This window comes from Brassica napus, chromosome C8 (genome assembly GCF_020379485.1).
Source record: "Brassica napus cultivar Da-Ae chromosome C8, Da-Ae, whole genome shotgun sequence".
Classification (NCBI taxonomy): domain Eukaryota; kingdom Viridiplantae; phylum Streptophyta; class Magnoliopsida; order Brassicales; family Brassicaceae; genus Brassica; species Brassica napus.
The window spans coordinates 12,804,157-12,823,645 of record NC_063451.1 but is presented as its reverse complement, the minus strand read 5'-3'; the positions used below and the strand labels follow the sequence as shown (position 1 = coordinate 12,823,645).

The 19,489-nt window shown below is 37.1% G+C and overlaps 1 protein-coding gene and 1 long non-coding RNA gene across 2 annotated transcripts; both read left to right on the top strand.

Moving 5' to 3' along the window:
- The first annotated feature begins 2,793 nt into the window (after positions 1-2,793).
- On the top strand, positions 2,794-4,781 carry LOC106412697 (replication protein A 70 kDa DNA-binding subunit E-like). Its single transcript, XM_048766742.1, has 9 exons — positions 2,794-2,928; positions 3,021-3,261; positions 3,368-3,464; positions 3,566-3,690; positions 3,764-3,848; positions 3,950-4,085; positions 4,208-4,407; positions 4,492-4,618; positions 4,719-4,781. Exons 1-9 carry the CDS (start codon positions 2,794-2,796, stop codon positions 4,779-4,781), a joined length of 1,209 nt encoding a protein of 402 aa, XP_048622699.1.
- Positions 4,782-6,022: 1,241 nt separating this feature from the next.
- Positions 6,023-7,238, top strand: LOC106414172. The gene is made up of 3 exons (XR_001282788.3): positions 6,023-6,440; positions 6,530-6,590; positions 6,994-7,238. It is a non-coding gene; the product is annotated as an uncharacterized LOC106414172 (long non-coding RNA).
- Positions 7,239-19,489: the final 12,251 nt, after the last annotated feature.

Sequence of the window (19,489 nt, the reverse complement as noted above, 5' to 3'; positions counted from 1 at the left end):
TTTACGAGGATGTTATCAATTTAGCATGAGTGGCGTTTGCCGACTTTCCAGTATCAACCATTACTCTTGAGAGCTTGCATCCTCCAACATCTAGGCATATGATCAAGTAATCATCGTGAGGTATATGATGGTTAACAGTTTCGTACTTGTGGAAAATGATTTAATGATCCCACTCGGTAATTGGGCCTTCGTGTTTCCCTGATGCTTTCAACTCTTTTCCGGTATGATTTTATCAAGTTATCGGAGTTACAAAATTTTGAGCCTCCGTAAATGAAGTTGATTTGGTTCTTAAGAGGGGAGTGGGTAGTATCCTTGTCCCCTAAACAGATCGAGGTCGTATATCGTTGAGCAGTTTTTGACAAACAATTATTTCTTCACATAATTCTTAAACCCGGTAGCAACGTTGCGTTTGCTTCTGCTTTGAAGGTTCTTGTGGATTACGAGATGTCTATTTCTCGCCAGCATATGAGGTGTAACCGAGGTCTGGCTTGTCAACCTTTTTCGGTTTCATAGGTTTCGACATGTCCACTCAGAGGATCGTTGTCGAATCTTTTCTTAAGAGCCGGTGGGGGTAAGTTCGGTGACTCTTCCGTTATTTCACGGCTTTTTTTATTGGAGGTAGTTTGGTCTTGGTGTTGGTCTTTGGTGTTATTGTGACATGTTTTATATTAGACTCGGCGTCTTCTTCTTTGTTGCTCTTACTTCTTTGTGCGACTTAGCATTCTTCCGTGGAATGAGCTTTTCTTTGGTGGAAACAACATAATTAGCTTCCAGCGTATTTAGATGGTATGTCATTAGTTGGATTGTTCACAGCGAAGGAATGTTGTCTCTTAGTGGGGTTTCTCTCTTGATTGGTTTGTTTGGTGGTTTCTTGCTCAGAAGATATTACTCAAATTATCCTAAGTAGTGACTTTACTCTCTCAAACAAGAGGTTTAGTTGTAGTACTTAGGGATCGAATTCACATAGAGCGTGGACACAAAATAAAATCAACCAGACGCGATTATGCTAGGCAAACAGATTATAAAGCAGTAAATAAAGTAAAGCAGTGGTGAATAAGGCAGTTGTTCAGTTGATTAAAGTTGTAAACAATATAAGAAAATCGCTAGATCTAGGGTTTAAGCAATCAGAATTATAGAGATATAGATGCTAAGGGTATATGAATGACAATCCTACAACTCGAATTCTAATGAAGGGCATTGTACTGTTCAATGCGAATCTCAGCTGTCGCAAATTATGAGCTTCGATGAAAGGCATCTTCCAATGAAATGGATACTTTAACTGAAATTTCATCTCAAGATGAAAACAATATTCCATTTTAATGGCTTTGAGAGATACTCCTTTATAAAGAAGAAGATTCTAGCCTTCACAACTCTGAACCAGATGATGAATGACCTTACATGTTCGAGTTTTATATTTCATAGATCTACATATGAAGCTCATGCATCGATGAATACAAAGCATTGTTTCAATAAAACTACAATTTGTATGAATAAATAAATTTAATTTATTCAATCCAAATATTTATAATTATTTAATATTTTTTTTATATATTTTTATATTTTTTTTAAAATGGTAAACTTTTCCTCGAAAAGAGAATGTGAAAAGACTCGGTGGTAACACACCATGTTTATCTGGCTTAACAGTAAATTCGAACTCGGATCCCTTAGAGATCCACAGAACACCTTGTGCCACCCGACGCGTGGTTTTATTTTTAATATCTATTTATTATTTTAATAATTTTTTTTTAAATGCAGTCAGTTTTATTTTAAAAAACAAATCGAACAGAAAACGTGTTTCTTGTGGTTCTGGCCATTGTGGCCAAGTTATGTTGTGTTGGGTAGTTGCCCTATGCATGATAAGTAGATATAATATAATTTTATATTCTTGTATCAAATATACATACATACATGATAGTCTATTATCCAATAAATAATAAACATAACAATTGAAGGGAAATTTGTAAATATAGAACAAAAAATAACTGCATTATCCCTATGCCATAAATTGAACTATATATTGTCCCCATGCCATAATGTTTTGTGTAAAACCAATTAAGGGTCTTTGCTCTTGGTTTCTTAATACATATATATTTGTATGAATTAAAGAACTTTCGGTTTGGGTTTCCTTAGCCCGCAATTATATATGTATATATAATATATACATACAAATCCCCTATATATTAATTGTGAATCATTTAAAAAGTTAGAACCTCAAGTTTGTAATAATTAAAAATAGCCCCTTCCTACGTGTCAATTTTTTGTGCTCTTAATTGTCTTACGTGGCAGTTAAATAGAGCTCAATATGTTGAGCTTAGTCTAAAATTAAACATCCTAGCAAAATGTTATATAATTGTTACACCGTCAAATCCAATTGTTACATATCCCCTATCGTCATTACTGATATACTCCTTACACTCAAAATGTTATATAATTGTTATATAATTGTTACACCGTCAAACTAAGTCTGTTTATTTGAGACTTAGTTTAGGAACGAAATTTGCAATCATTAATGCTATAAAACCAGATAAAGGAAAAAATAATTTTTAACTTTACGTACCCTTTAAAGATGGAGTGGCCATCACGTTTGCTTCGACACCAAGGTTTCATCGATGTTAATGTGATATATGAGATAAGGAAAATAAAATATGTAGTTTCCTATGACACTGTGATGGTAATTACTAGGGCTCCTAAACCTAGACACGACATATATATAAACGATGCTCCCACTCATCGAATCCCACATCAACTTGCAAACAAGCAAAAGAGCAAAAAAAAACCCGTTGCTTACAAACCATGTCAATCAATCCAGTCGCTGATGTTAAGCCTTTCAAAACAATGTGGAAGATCAAGGTCAAAGTCATCCGGTTGTGGAAACAATACTCAGCTGCTGGAGGTGAAACTATTGAAATGGTTCTTTGCGATGTTAAGGTACGGGATTCTTTGGACGCCTGTAAAGTACTTTACTTTAGTCCTTTATTTTCGTTTCTGAAAGTCTTTTGTCTATTCTGCTATTTACATAGGGTGCTAAGATTCATGCATCGGTGAAAAGGGAGTTGGTTGCTAAATTCGATCACTTCCTAAGACAAGGACATTCGTTGATGTTGATCAATTTTGTTGTCACACATTCCTGTGGTTCCTACAGGACCACTAATCATGCTTACCGGATTAGCTTCCTGTCCACAACACGTGTACGACCATGTGAGCAACTGCCTGAGTCTTTATCAGGTTTTGAGCCAGTGAAGTTCAAAGAAGTACTAGATGGTACTCTTTCAGCCGATTTTTTGGTTGGTAAGTTATCGTGAATTATAATTATGCAATATGCTTCTATTTAACAAATTTAATTTTGACAACGGTGTATGTTTTTCAGATATAATCGGGCAGATTATTAAAATCAGTCATCTTGAACATGTTAATGTCAATGGGAAAGAAACCGAGAAGATTTCTTTACAGTTGCGCAATTCGGAGTAAGTTTTTGGTTATTAAAAACTGATTGTTTATTTTTTTATTTATAGGACGCCTTATTTGCTATTTTATTTAAACGTGATTACTTTGTTTTCTATTGCAGCGATGATAAACTTCCGGTTGTTCTTTGGGGTAAATTCGCCTGTGATGTTAATGAGGCGATGCAGGTTCGAGATGAGCATTGTACCATTTTGGTTTTACGATTTGGGAAAATCAAAGAGTGGAAGGGTAAGTATGCCATTATAAATTGTAAACTAAATTACACATAGTAGATTCATTGACATGCCGATTTTTTCAACAGAAGAAAGAAGTGTCAGCAATGCCTACAATGTGAGTGAATTAGGTTTGAATCTTCCAATGATTGAAGTTCTAAAGTTCACTGATAGGTATGTTATAATATTTTGCAATATATAAACAACTTCTATGTATTGACTCGATATGTAGTGTGGACTTTGATATATTGTATATTTGTTTTAATATTTTGTAGTTTGCCTAAAGATGACCTTCCTTTAGCCATCGTGGAGTCTAAGTACGCGGCTATTGCGAATGGTGTTTCGGATAAAGATGATTTCTTTACCCATACACCAAGAAAAACCATTGCTCAAATGAAGGAAACAAAACAGGTTAGTTGTCAAAATCATTCTATCAATTTTAGAAGTTTATTGTGTAAACTCATTTTACAACTTATATATATATATATAAGTTTTTTTTTTCTCATTATAGTTCCTATATTGTGTCTGAATAGGTTGAAAAGTGTATTCTGATGTGCACCATTGCTGGGATTGATTCTGATATGGGGTGGTTTTATCTGAGCTGCAAAGTGTGCTCTAAAAAAGTCTTGACCGTTCCAGCTGTCAACGACGATGACGGTAATGACGATGATGATCTGAAGCACACATATTATTGTGTAAAGTGTGAGGCTTACAATCCTGTCACAGTTCCAAGGTACTTTTTATAATTTCAGTATTGTTTTTATGTGTATTTTGAATATAAACATCCTGTAAATAATTGTAATAAAAAATCTTATAGGTATAAATTGCATTTAGTGGTGCTTGATAACACAAGCAACACAAAGCTCATGGTGTTCGATAATCTTGCTGTGCAACTGGTCAACAAGCCATGCTTGCAGATTGCTGGTCCTTCAGATAAAGTCGAGGTAGTTATTCAGATACTGTAGATCATATTTAAACGTTTATATTAATGCCTTACTTCTCTGTTAACTTAAATATAATTCTTTCTTCCTTATCTGAATGTAGTTTGAGGAAACCAATGTGCTTCCTCCGGTTCTTAACACCATCATTGGCAAAACGTGTCAATAAAGTTGATGCTAACCTTATTAGTAGACGTCCTATTGTCGGAAACAATACCCTTGGTTCCCACCTCTTCAATCTTTCTCTGCAATGTGAAACTCTTATTCAATATAAACTAAAATATATCGTCAACTCAAATACATTTAAGGATAATTCACAAAGTTTGGCTTTGCTTGATTGTTTAAGTATACTCATATCAAGCAAAGAATTTTTAATACTAATCATAAAAATTTTATTTAAATCAAGCAAACAATCATTAAATTTTAACATTTTTATCAAGCATTTGAATTCAAATAGATACTCCTAAATAGAATTTAGCTTTGTTGAAATCAAATAGGTAAACGATGGAATTAGGTTTTCTGTGAAAGCTATGTCAGATTTCAACCTATATTCGAGACCCGATTGAAAAATAAATAACGAAACAAATGAAACTCCTTGCAATTGAGAATTGATTTTAAGGATCTCAAAATATTATCAAATTGACTAACCTTATAGCTTCTCTTTTTCTGAATCGATTGTTTACTCTGTGGAAGACCAGTAACCTTCGATTGGTATTATTGATTAGGTTTGGAACGTGAATACGTATTGCACAGAGAGAGAAATCAGAAGATCGGTTTGAAATGTTCTGAGACGGTGATAAACGAAACAGTCGATTCGGGAACGGCAAATATGGGAAAAATTAAAAATAATTGGGAAACAATATATCTGCAATTTGTGTTAAGACAATGACTTGCTTTTGCCCTCAAATATTGGACAATCATAATTAAGGAACAAATATAATCGGGCCTTTCAATTTATTTGTTTATTATTATGGCCCATTATATTTATTCAACTAATCTATTATGTTATATATGTTACGACAATATAATTTACATAAATGTTGTGAAAAATATTTTTTTTAATTCCAAGTTCTATTAAGTTGTGTTAAAGTCTTTAAAATAATCAAATATAAATCTTTTAATAAGATTAGCTACCAAAAAAAATGGTATGGTATTTTATTTGTCGTACTAAAAATATATCACATACTCGGTAATAAACAAAAATATTTATAGAAAGATCATTATTGATCGTAAATACAATTTAATCCTCCAATATCTATAAATACTTATATAACGAAAAAATAAAAACCCTATATCTCTTAATAAAAACCTCACCACATATCAGTTTTATTCATCTTATAATCTAATTTTTTAAAATTTTTAAAAAATCTCACCCCGCGCAAGGCGCGGGTCTAATCCTAGTATATATGTATTAAGAACCCAAGAGCAAGGATCCCCGATAATCATCCCCTAAGCCCCTATTCTAAACCCAATTTATTTTTTGTTAATTAAATTACTTATTTAAAAAAAAGGAAATTAAGTTAAAAAAGAAAATAAATTGCAAAAGAAAAACGGAAGGCAAATTCATTTAGCCCCAAACCGCAAAACGACGAACCCTAAATCACATCTTCTTCTTTGTGTCTCTCTCTCTCTCGAGAAAATCTGAGAAAATTCACCGGCTATTATCTCTACGATGCTTCACTTCCCCTTCGCCAGCGTTACTTATTCTTACCTGGCTGATTATATCCATCTTATCTTGTGAAGGAAGATCAGCTAGTTATGGAAGCCAAAAACATGATTAGGCAGAAAGAATGCAGAAGCGTCTGGAGTCAATATGGTTCTGCTGCAGGTTAGTCCTCTCTGTTCACTATTACTTACATCCTTTAAATTTTTTTTTTCTCTTGGTTAGCAATATCAATCACATAATTTTTCAAGCAGAGGACGAGGAAACTGTTTCATCTCAAGACTCATGTGTTACATCACACCCACGGGTTAACAGGTTTGTCTTGAGATAAAACAAACATAGCTCTATATTTTTTTAGTTTTTTTTTTCTTGAAGGATTTTGATCCTCTGGAAACAGTTCCATGTAACAATGAGAGAGAACTATATGGTGGTTTTGTTAAGTTGTCTCTTTATTAATTGGTTATTACATTTTCACATCGGTAAAACGTTTTAGAGCTATGAATCTGCATCCATATCAGATGACTGATTATGTGGTATATCTAAAAATACTCTTCAGAGATGGTGAGTTTGACTATGATCTTGAGGATATAATGGTGATGGATGCAATATGGCTCTTGGTTTAGGCCATATCTAAAGATACAATTGTTACATTCAACCTTGATATTTGAAATAGATTAGTCTCGTGGACTAATTGGATATGGTATTGTGTTTTATGTAGGTAGACATGAGAGCCAGGATTCGAGTAAACAAAGGTTAATAACATAAGAGATAAATATCGGGCACAGTGCACCTGCTTGTTCGATATCACATTTTCATTTTGGGATTTTTGTTAAAAACTTAGTTATTTGCCATGTCAATATCAAGTTAGGCTTGTTACTATACTCAAAATTGATTTATTTTTTCCTGTTTAAAGTTGTATTATATGGTACCAGATGAAATTGAATGTCTTCAAGTTTCAAGATAGTTCAGTTTTTTAGGTAATTTGTTTTTTTGTAACAAATGTACTTCGGTTCATAAATCATATTTTAGGATAATTGGTTATTTAAAAATTAAATATAATTAATATTTTATATATATGATTTATATTTTAAAAATTCGGATATATATTCGGTTCGCAATTTAGTTTTGGTTCGGTTTATGTTTTCCAGTTCCTGAAATATATTATTCAATTGGTTATTTATGAATTCGGTTTGGTTTTGGTTCTTCTACAAATGTTTCCAGACATATACACTATTTTATATTGAATTACATATTAAAGTTTTATTTTATTTCGAAAATAAACCCGCATTTTCTAAGCGCGGATCAAAATCTAATATATGATTTAAACCTTAAACCCTTAATCACATAGGTTCAAACCCTAAAGCCTAAATCAAGTAAATAGTGATTATGAATTTAATGTTTAATAAGTTAAAGTTTAGTGTTTTTTTTTTACAACAAAAGGCTATGAAACTAAGAAGGTTCCTGGTCCGAGAGCCACCTCGGGAGAACTGAATCAACATAAACCATAGCAAATGGCGAAGTCCTAGCACCTCGTGCCAGCTTGTCCGCCAGAGTATTTTGCGCCCTTGGTATATGTTGGATAGTAAAATTAAGAAATAATTCCTTACATCGCAGAAACTCCTCCATGTGTGTAGTGAACGCCGACCATTCTGTCGGTGAAGACACTATCTTTACCAATTGAGAACAGCCTGTTGCAAACACCACCTCTGAGATTTGTAGGGTCTTCATGCACTCCATCGCCCATATCAAAGCTTCACATTCAGCATGTAAAGGTGATAGACTCCTGCGAATAGACATTGCACCCATCATAGTATCAGTTGATCCATCTTTTCTGTTGACCCATCCCTGCCCTGTATAAGGATCATGTTCCTTCCATGCTCCATCTATATAACACTTGTTAACTCCATGTGGAAAATGGTTCTCTGCAATATGTAGATATTCACGATTTATAGACTCATCTGTCTGGGCTTCAGCCCACAAAACACCTTCTATCTCCGCCATCCGAAGAATATCAAAAGGGGTTCTTATCTGATTCTTAAAAACTTTAGCGTTTCTATTCTTCCAAATATACCACAATATCCATGGAAAATAACTCAAATCCGGTTCCTTGGGTAACCGCCAGAAAAGATAGTCCATATTTGTGAAAAGTGACGGGGTGGAGAAAACTCCTGGGCATGAGGGAATATTAGATAAAGCCCACGTTTGTAGTGCTAATGGACACTCAAATAAAACATGATTAATAGATTCTTCTTCAGCACCGCATATTTGACATTGCACACCACATTTTATCCCTCGTGAATGAAGATTCTTAGTTACCGGTAGACTACCCGAATTTAATGTTCTTGGTTAAAGTTTAGTGTTTAACAAATTCAATTTAGTGTTTTAGAAATTAGAATTTAATGCACTTGTTGATTTTTTTTTAAATGATAAAGAAACACGAAAATTTTGAAAAATTAAGATTTAAAAAATATTCTCTTAACAAATTGGGAGAGATTTACGGTATATTGTGATTACGAATTTGGCAGAACTCAAATTCTGTCGTCCGTAGACCAAAACAAGACTGGTAGACTTCGAAATCCCGCTAAAGTAGAATATAGTATTAAGGTAGATAACGCAATCACAATGTTGTAGAGTATATATATGCAGATTTTATGTTTCCGTGTTAGTAGATATAATAGTAAAACGTAGTTCGTCAAATCTACCGTAGTTCATATCATAGGGAAAACGGTAGTTAATTCAATCTGCGATGGTAGACTAATGACCTTTAAGTAGATATTACGTTCTAAAAGCTGCATATACTTATGTAGTTAACCGAAACTACATCTACATGCTCGCATACACTAGATTGTGTTTTATGCTATTCGTAGACCAAAAAAATAAAATTGTATTCCCCTAATATTTAGTCAACCAAAATATTTTTCATATGATTGTTTGTTGTTTATGTACATTTTGTATAATTTTTCATATTTTTCTGACTCTTAAATTAATTGATATGAATTTCTTAAGTTGGTCAAGGGTATCTGAATCCAAAACGGACCTAAAAGAAATTTATGGTAAAGGGACAATATAGTTGTTTTTCTGTTCCGTTTTGGCAATTTTTCACAATTTAATGCCGTGGAACCTACCATCTAAGCATAAATATCACGTTTGCCGTGGAAGCACCGTAGCCTACTGATTAAGGTTTAAAAGATTCTACACCCCGATCTGGGGTTCGAATCCCAAACTATTCAATTTCTTGCAGATTACAGGAAATCCAAGTTTCAAGTTTCGGAGAAAACGATTTATTAAACAATTATGCAGACTATGAAGAAAAGCTTACAAAAGATCTTCAACATGGTGCAAGTAAATCTGGGCAGGCGTGGATCTCCATAGGACGTCTCAAGTGATGCAGTATGGCATATGTCATCGTAAGACATGTAGTATTATCGGTTGTCGAATCGAACGTCGTATCAAATATGCAATATCACGTTAAAAAATATCGTTACAAAAAATATCACGTTTGCCATCCCTCGTACTCTGCATTTTATCAAACCCATTTCGTTATTTTTCCCCTAACAAGCCAACTAAATGTTGCGAAGGTACGATTTTTGTTTGTCAACTTTTCATTAGAAGCCCAATAAAGAGCATAAACTGGTTCTGTATAAATCGGTTTAGCAAACCACATACAATATATTATGTGACAAGATTAAACTAAAGTGGAAGCCAATAGATTTTTTATTTTTACGACAAAAGATCATTCTATCGCTTAAATTTAAGGTGGTTTTAATGACGAAATCAGAATAAAATAACCAACAAAATAAAAGTTCCTATGATAACCAATATTATACTATTATGCATTATGTGATATATTTTATAACTCTAATCATAGGACATACTTATTATAATATTAAACAATAAGGAAACAAGTTGACACATGTGAAAAGGTCCATCTGTTCATTATAAGACATGATAATGTTGACAAAAATTAAAATATGTATAATCAGTATATACATTTTAATTATATATGATATTCATTATGATTCATGACAAGCATTATTGTAACGGCCCAGTTCCTGGCCCAAAAATTTTCATAAAAGAATGGGCTTCTCTACGGCCCATTTGACAAAAACCTACGGTTCCCTTCATCATTTCCTATAAAAAGAGATGCAGCTCTTCTTTTCTCTCATTCTGAAACTTGAGCGAAGCTCTGCAGAGATTTAGAGAGACTAGGAAACCCTAGCCGTCAAACTTCTCTTTTCCTTTTCTCTCTTCTTCTCTCACACCTCTCTTTCTCTCTCTCTCTCTCCCTCTCCTTTCTCTTTCTGTTGGATCTCTTCCTCTCTCCTCGCCGAGAGTCCCCCGAGAGCAAGCCGAGCCGCCGGTGGCGGTGGTGGTCGTCGTCCAAGTGGTGGTGGGGTGATCGTCCGAGTGTGGTGATGGTGGTGGCTGTGTGGTGTTGTGGTGGTGACCAGATCTCGTCTCTCTTGTTTACTTGTTCCAGATCTGTTCAGATCTCATCCCCTTTGGCTCTTGTTCCAGATCCAGATCCAGTACTAGGCTAAGGTGGAGTGTCTCGAACCCAACCTTCTTTCATGATTCTGTATACTCCTATATGTTGGAGTTAGGTTTGATTAGACCCTGATTGGGAGTTAGGTTGATAGGACATGGTATTGCTAGGATGATAGATGAATGGATCATGATGCATAAGAACCCTCATACTGATAAATGGGACTCGATGAACTGAATTGAATTGTTGTGGTGATGATTGATTGGTAGTTGATTCTAGTATGTTTGGATGTGTTGTCCCATGTGTTGTTGTGATTGAAGTCAGGATGCTAGAGAGAAATAAATGCTAGGACGATAGAAGAGTAATGATTATAAAAGTTATTGAAGTAGAACTTGAATGCGATGTGTATTGTGTGTGACACCGATAGCGGGTGGCGTCTAGTGAATTGAGTCCCAAGTACAAGTATGAATGAAAAAGGAAGGTAAATGAGAATGGGAAGGGATAAGTGAAAATGATAAGGAAGTGAAAGGATAAGTAAAAGTATGAGAGAATGATGTTAAGGTTAAGCATGGGTGGGAAAGCATATAGAGGGTCTAAGGAAAGTATGTGGGGTAGTAGTCCACGCTAGGTATCCATAGGAGATGTGGCCAATCCACAAGAATATGGAAGCACCTATAGGAGATGTGGCCAATCCACAAGAATATGGGGTAGAAGCCTAGTTGGGGCTACCCACTGTTGAAAAGGACGAAAAGATGAAAAGGATGTGCATGTGGGGTAGTAGTCCACGCTAGGTATCCATAGGAGATGTGGCCAATCCACAAGAATATGGAAGCACCCATAGGAGATGTGGCCAATCCACAAGAATATGGGGTAGAAGCCTAGTTGGGGCTACCCACTGTTGAAAAGGACGAAAAGATGAAAAGGATGTGCATTGTAGGGTTTTTAGCTCATGGTCGGGTAACAGGGACTTAAAGGTGTCATAGGATCGAGTCGGACTGGTATGATGAGTCGGTTAAGCCTAGGGTTTGACGTGTGTGGCAATGAGTGAGATCATTGTATTGATTGATCACTAGGTTGTTAGAAATGAATGGAAGTGAATGTGGAAAAATCAATAGATGACGTTAGGAAATGATAAAATGCATTAACTGATTGTAGTGGCTAGTCAGTCCTAGTTCCCGCATAGAGTAGTATAGAGGGTCATGCGGGCAGGCTGGGCTAGAACCACTTCACTGAGTAACTTGTTACTCACCCCTCCATTTCCATTTTTCCCTGTGCGCAGGACTGTAAGTAGAAGTATATGGATGTGGGTGTGACGGTATTTCAAAGAAGGTTATGCGCTCGTCTCTCGGGACCAGTAACGGGACACGTAGGGTTGGCTAAATGAGTAGACACGTGTCCTTAACGCCCCTTCGATAACCCCGGTCGGACGCCGGGGGATCGGGCTGTTACAATTGGTATCAGAGCGGGTTAAGATCCCCTAGTTTTGTCCTAAGGGATCAGCATTTCCGACGTTTTCAAAAAAAAAAAAAAAAAAAAAACTTGTTCTCATTAAAAGAAAAGAGTGTGAAAGTTTTGATTCTCCTAAAAGTTCCGTAAACGATTTCAAAACCACCCACTATATCTATACGTCTAATATGGTTTTGATTAGATACATTATTTTACTTGCAGAATTTCTTTCTAAGCTTAATTCATTCTTTGGTTTTTTTTTAAACGATCCCGAGCAAAGTTGTTCTCGCCTTATGTGCCTCCCTTGGATGATATGTGATTGTGTGAGTCCATTTCGAAATCGGATGTTAAGTTCGGAAGTCTAGGGCTTGGAATTCGGGGACGAATTCCGTATAACAGGGGGAGATTGTAACGGCCCAGTTCCTGGCCCAAAAATTTTCATAAAAGAATGGGCTTCTCTACGGCCCATTTGACAAAAACCTAGGGTTCCCTTCATCATTTCCTATAAAAAGAGATGCAGCTCTTCTTTTCTCTCATTCTGAAACTTGAGCGAAGCTCTGCAGAGATTTAGAGAGACTAGGAAACCCTAGCCGTCAAGCTTCTCTTTTCCTTTTCTCTCTTCTTCTCTCACACCTCTCTTTCTCTCTCTCTCTCTCCCTCTCCTTTCTCTTTCTGTTGGATCTCTTCCGCTCTCCTCGCCGAGAGTCCCCCAAGAGCAAGCCGAGCCACCGGTGGCGGTGGTGGTCGTCGTCCAAGTGGTGGTGGGGTGATCGTCCGAGTGTGGTGATGGTGGTGGCCGTGTGGTGTTGTGGTGGTGACCAGATCTCGTCTCTCTTGTTTACTTGTTCCAGTTCTGTTCAGATCTCATCCCCTTTGTCTCTTGTTCCAGATCCAGATCCAGTACTAGGCTAAGGTGGAGTGTCTCGAACCCAACCTTCTTTCATGATTCTGTATACTCCTATATGTTGGAGTTAGGTTTGATTAGACCCTGATTGGGAGTTAGGTTGATAGGACATGGTATTGCTAGGATGATAGATGAATGGATCATGATGCATAAGAACCCTCATACTGATAAATGGGACTCGATGAACTGAATTGAATTGTTGTGGTGATGATTGATTGGTAGTTGATTCTAGTATGTTTGGATTGTTGTCCCATGTGTTGTTGTGATTGAAGTTAGGATGCTAGAGAGAAATAAATGCTAGGACGATAGAAGAGTAATGATTATAAAAGTTATTGAAGTAGAACTTGAATGCGATGTGTATTGTGTGTGACACCGATAGCGGGTGGCGTCTAGTGAATTGAGTCCCAAGTACAAGTATGAATGAAAAAGGAAGGTAAATGAGAATGGGAAGGGATAAGTGAAAATGATAAGGAAGTGAAAGGATAAGTAAAAGTATGAGAGAATGATGTTAAGGTTAAGCATGGGTGGGAAAGCATATAGAGGGTCTAAGGAAAGTATGTGGGGTAGTAGTCCACGCTAGGTATCCATAGGAGATGTGGACAATCCACAAGAATATGGAAGCACCCATAGGAGATGTGGCCAATCCACAAGAATATGGGGTAGAAGCCTAGTTGGGGCTACCCACTGTTGAAAAGGACGAAAAGATGAAAAGGATGTGCATGTGGGGTAGTAGTCCATGCTAGGTATCCATAGGAGATGTGGCCAATCCACAAGAATATGGAAGCACCCATAGGAGATGTGGCCAATCCACAAGAATATGGGGTAGAAGCCTAGTTGGGGCTACCCACTGTTGAAAAGGACGAAAAGATGAAAAGGATGTTCATTGTAGGGTTTTTAGCTCATGGTCGGGTAACAGGGAGTTAAAGGTGTCATAGGATCGAGTCGGACTGGTATGATGAGTCGGTTAAGCCTAGGGTTTGACGTGTGTGGCAATGAGTGAGATCATTGTATTGATTGATCACTAGGTTGTTAGAAATGAATGGAAGTGAATGTGGAAAAATCAATAGATGACGTTAGGAAATGATAAAATGCATTAACTGATTGTAGTGGCTAGTCAGTCCTAGTTCCCGCATAGAGTAGTATAGAGGGTCATGCGGGCAGGCTGGGCTAGAACCACTTCACTGAGTAACTTGTTACTCACCCCTCCATTTCCATTTTTCCCTGTGCGCAGGACTGTAAGTAGAAGTATATGGATGTGGGTGTGACGGTATTTCAAAGAAGGTTATGCGCTCGTCTCTCGGGACCAGTAACGGGACACGTAGAGTTGGCTAAATGAGTAGACACGTGTCCTTAACGCCCCTTCGATAACCCCGGTCGGACGCCGGGGGATCGGGCTGTTACAATGGACGCCGGGGGATCGAAGGGGCGTTAAGGACACATGTCTACTCATTTAGCCAACTCTACGTGTCCCGTTACTGGTCCCGAGAGACGAGCGCATAACCTTCGTTGAAATACCGTCACACCCACATCCATATACTTCTACTTACAGTCCTGCGCACAGGGAAAAATGGAAATGGAGGGGTGAGTAACAAGTTACTCAGTGAAGTGGTTCTAGCCCAGCCTGCCCGCATGACCCTCTATACTACTCTATGCGGGAACTAGGACTGACTAGCCACTACAATCAGTTAATGCATTTTATCATTTCCTAACGTCATCTATTGATTTTTCCACATTCACTTCCATTCATTTCTAACAACCTAGTGATCAATCAATACAATGATCTCAAGCACGCTTAACTGCGGAGTTCTGATGGGATCCGGTGCATTAGTGCTGGTATGATCGCACCCTCCAAGCGTCGAACCTGGGTTGTCGCGTTCTTTTAGAGACACTAAACAACTACACCATGTTTACTTTACTACATGGCAGAGTGGTCGAGTGGGGATGCGTTAATTCAAGGAACCCGGGTTCGAATCCTTGTGTACACCAAATGAAATCAATTTTTTTTTCTTGTAACGCCCCGACCGCCCACAGCTAATGGGCCACCCACGCCCGCTCTCTCGGCCCGTGGGCCCATCCCGTTCCAGCGATCGGTCCGTTAATTTTTCTAAAGGCTCGAAATCATTGTTTACTGACCCTGCAATCACCACCCGACCTTTTCCCATGCTTTGGCCTCACTCTCACGCTATCGCGAATCACTTCACGATAGGTCACCCATCCTTTCACTACTCCAGCTCAAGCACGCTTAACTCTAGAGTTCTTTCAAGATGTGCTCCGGAAAAGGTAAGTCAACTTTGGTGACATAGGTAGCCAAATCAATTCTCTTAAGCCTTTTCACATATCACAACTCGGGATGTTACAATTCACCCCCTCTCAAAGAACGCAACGTCCTCGTTGCGCCCCACGACAGGTCTCAAGACGCCTCTCAGGTCAGAACTGAGATGGCTAACCAGCTCTGATACCACTTGTAACGCCCCGACCGCCCACAGCTAATGGGCCACCCACGCCCGCTCTCTCGGCCCGTGGGCCCATCCTGTTCCAGCGATCGGTCCGTTAATTTTTCTAAAGGCTCGAAATCATTGTTTACTGACCCTGCAATCACCACCCGACCTTTTCCCATGCTTTGGCCTCACTCGCACGCTATCGCGAATCACTTCCCGATAGGTCACCCATCCTTTCACTACTCCAGCTCAAGCACGCTTAACTCTAGAGTTCTTTCAAGATGTGCTCCGGAAAAGGTAAGTCAACTTTGGTGACATAGGTAGCCAAATCAATTATCTTAAGCCTTTTCACATATCACAACTCGGGATGTTACAATTCACCCCCTCTCAAAGAACGCAACGTCCTCGTTGCGCCCCACGACAGGTCTCAAGACGCCTCTCAGGTCAGAACTGAGATGGCTAACCAGCTCTGATACCACTTGTAACGCCCCGACCGCCCACAGCTAATGGGCCACCCACGCCCGCTCTCTCGGCCCGTGGGCCCATCCCGTTCCAGCGATCGGTCCGTTAATTTTTCTAAAGGCTCGAAATCATTGTTTACTGACCCTGCAATCACCACCCGACCTTTTCCCATGCTTTGGCCTCACTCGCACGCTATCGCGAATCACTTCCCGATAGGTCACCCATCCTTTCACTACTCCAGCTCAAGCACGCTTAACTCTAGAGTTCTTTCAAGATGTGCTCCGGAAAAGGTAAGTCAACTTTGGTGACATAGGTAGCCAAATCAATTATCTTAAGCCTTTTCACATATCACAACTCGGGATGTTACAATTCACCCCCTCTCAAAGAACGCAACGTCCTCGTTGCGCCCCACGACAGGTCTCAAGACGCCTCTCAGGTCAGAACTGAGATGGCTAACCAGCTCTGATACCACTTGTAACGCCCCGACCGCCCACAGCTAATGGGCCACCCACGCCCGCTCTCTCGGCCCGTGGGCCCATCCCGTTCCAGCGATCGGTCCGTTAATTTTTCTAAAGGCTCGAAATCATTGTTTACTGACCCTGCAATCACCACCCGACCTTTTCCCATGCTTTGGCCTCACTCGCACGCTATCGCGAATCACTTCCCGATAGGTCACCCATCCTTTCACTACTCCAGCTCAAGCACGCTTAACTCTAGAGTTCTTTCAAGATGTGCTCCGGAAAAGATAAGTCAACTTTAGTGACATAGGTAGCCAAATCAATTCTCTTAAGCCTTTTCACATATCACAACTCGGGATGTTACAATTATCTACGTCGGCAACATAACTCGTGTTAGTTTTTCAATTATTCAATTATTTTATATGTATATGATAATTTATATGTTAACCATTTCCTCTCTATTTTCACTAAATTTATAAATATCTTAAATTTGTGAATATAAATTACTATATATTGTAATGTCAAGTATATTCAATGTTTGGATCTATTAAAACAGTTTTTATACGAATTCTGAATATCAATTAAACAGTTTATTATGTTTTATTTTGAACCAAAGTGTGATATCATATTTTAAAAATAATCTATACTGTATATGGTATTGTTAACCAAAATTTGAAAATATAAAGATTTATGAAGATACAAATAGTAAGTATATTGGGTAATGTTGATTCTATATAATGATTCCAAATTAATTGATTGAACTAGAGAAAAAAAAAAAGATCGGACAGTGTTGGCCTAGGCATTTTACCCGGACCCGAAGATCCGAACCGGAACCGATCCGAAAATACATGTTCGGGTCCGGGTCCGGGTCCATGCTAAGTACCTATTGGATCTTTTTTTTATTGGACCTGCGGGTCTCGGTTCGGGTCCGGGTCCTACCAGAGACCCGTTCGAATACCCGAAGTACCCGCAAATAATTGTATATACTAGGTATATTTGGGTGATTGGGTATATTTTTGGTATTTTGGATTTTTTTTAAAGTTCCGGGTTTAGATTTTCGGGTATAATTGTAGGTTTTTGTTGAAATTTTTTTAGATTTTTAGAAAATATAATTTGGGTATTCGGGTAAAATTTGGGTATGTTTTGGGTTTTCGGGTCTGATTTTGGATAAATTTTTGGGTATTTTTGCGGTTCTTCGGGTATTTTTAGAGTTTTCGGGTCCAGTTCGGGTACTTCGGGTCTATTTCGGGTCCTAAATACCCGAACCGACCCGGATCCGAAATATATCCTAAATTTTTGGGTATTTTACGGATATTGAGATTATAGACCCGAACCGACCCGGATCCGACAAGACCCGACCCGGAACCGACCCGAAAAGTTATAGGTACCTATATGGGTCTAAATTGCTAGGAACCGAAGGACCCGGACCCGACAATACCCGATCCGAACCCGACCCGAAGACCCGAAGACCCGAATGCCCAGGCCTAGGACAATGTTTTCAAAGCACATAAATATTTTTTAATGAAATTTGAAATTTTCTTTTGGTTAGTCATTTTACATAATAACTAAACGAAGATATCAAAGCATATATATTTTAACCATTTTACAATTTATATAAATGAATTATTTAATTATTAATTTCAACATGTTGAAACGTATAAACTATTACTAGTTAATTTATCAATTTGTTTGATTGAATGCAACTTCTTATTTAGGAAAATAAAACAGGTTTCTCTATAAATTAAATATAATTTTTATATTTAGTTTGGTAAAATATATTATAATTATAAAATTTATTTAAAATAAGATATAATTTTATTTTAAATCTTTATAAATACATTTAATAATAATTTTTGGTAATTACAAAGTTAAAGAATTATTATTCAAAAATATAATTTCATAAGATGCTGACAACAAAAATAATAATAACAATTTCATAAGATTTTTTTTAAACTATTCTTCCTCAACAGATTTTGGTATAAATAAAAATGAAATATGTAGTTTTAATTAATACAATATATAAAAAAATATTAAATATATTATAAATAAATTTAGTTATATTGTTAATTCATCTTATATTACTCAAAGTTTTTGTGTTTTTTGTTTTTTTATATAATTGAAATTTGGATAATTAATTTTTTAACTCGTCTAAAGTCTATATATTTTGCATGTTTGACAAAAAAAAAATATAACTTGACCTAATATATAGTTAAATAATATAATATGAATTATTTTTAAATTTTATTTTAGGTGTTACGATAAGTTTAAATAGAGTTTTTCGTGATACTACATAAACATGAAATAAACAATGAAAACAATAGTACAAGATCAAGATTTTTACAGCGGAAACTACAACATTTAGGTCTACTAACCCTTGTTCTAGCCACCTAACTATATACACGAAGTTGTAAATGGTCAATCCATTGTTCTAAGGTTTGGAAACCTGGCCCTTTTATATGTCTTTGTAGTCTAGAATTAGGTTAGATCCTTCTATATCCTAAAATATGGAAAGATCTCTCTTTGGAGAATTTTTTCATTTTATCCGGAGGTAAGAGGAAAAACTGGCCAGGAAGCCGGACCTCGTCTTAGGCAGGAAAAGAAAACTTGGTGTCTTTCTCTAAATATGAGAAATGGCTTCCTAGATTAATTATCCCTAGGTTTTTACTAGATCTGGAGAGAAGATCCAAGACTCTTTCAGACAATTGTATGAGAACTCCAATATTTCTAACCTTAATTTATTAATGCATTTTTTTTATGTTTATTATCATGAATTGCTTTGTTATGTCTGAATACTTCACCTTGTTAGATTTAGGGTTCATATAGGATTATGAAGGATTAGCTCCAAATATAGAATTGCTGAGTTGTTTGTGATATCCATCGATTGAATTTCTCTTATTGCTTGTGTTCTAGAGTAGCTAACTAGAACCCTGATATTAGGATAATTAGGTTCAAGCGGAAGCCTGGTCTTTTACCTGAAATAATTCATATTGTGCTAGGATTGCTAGAAACAAACGGAAGTA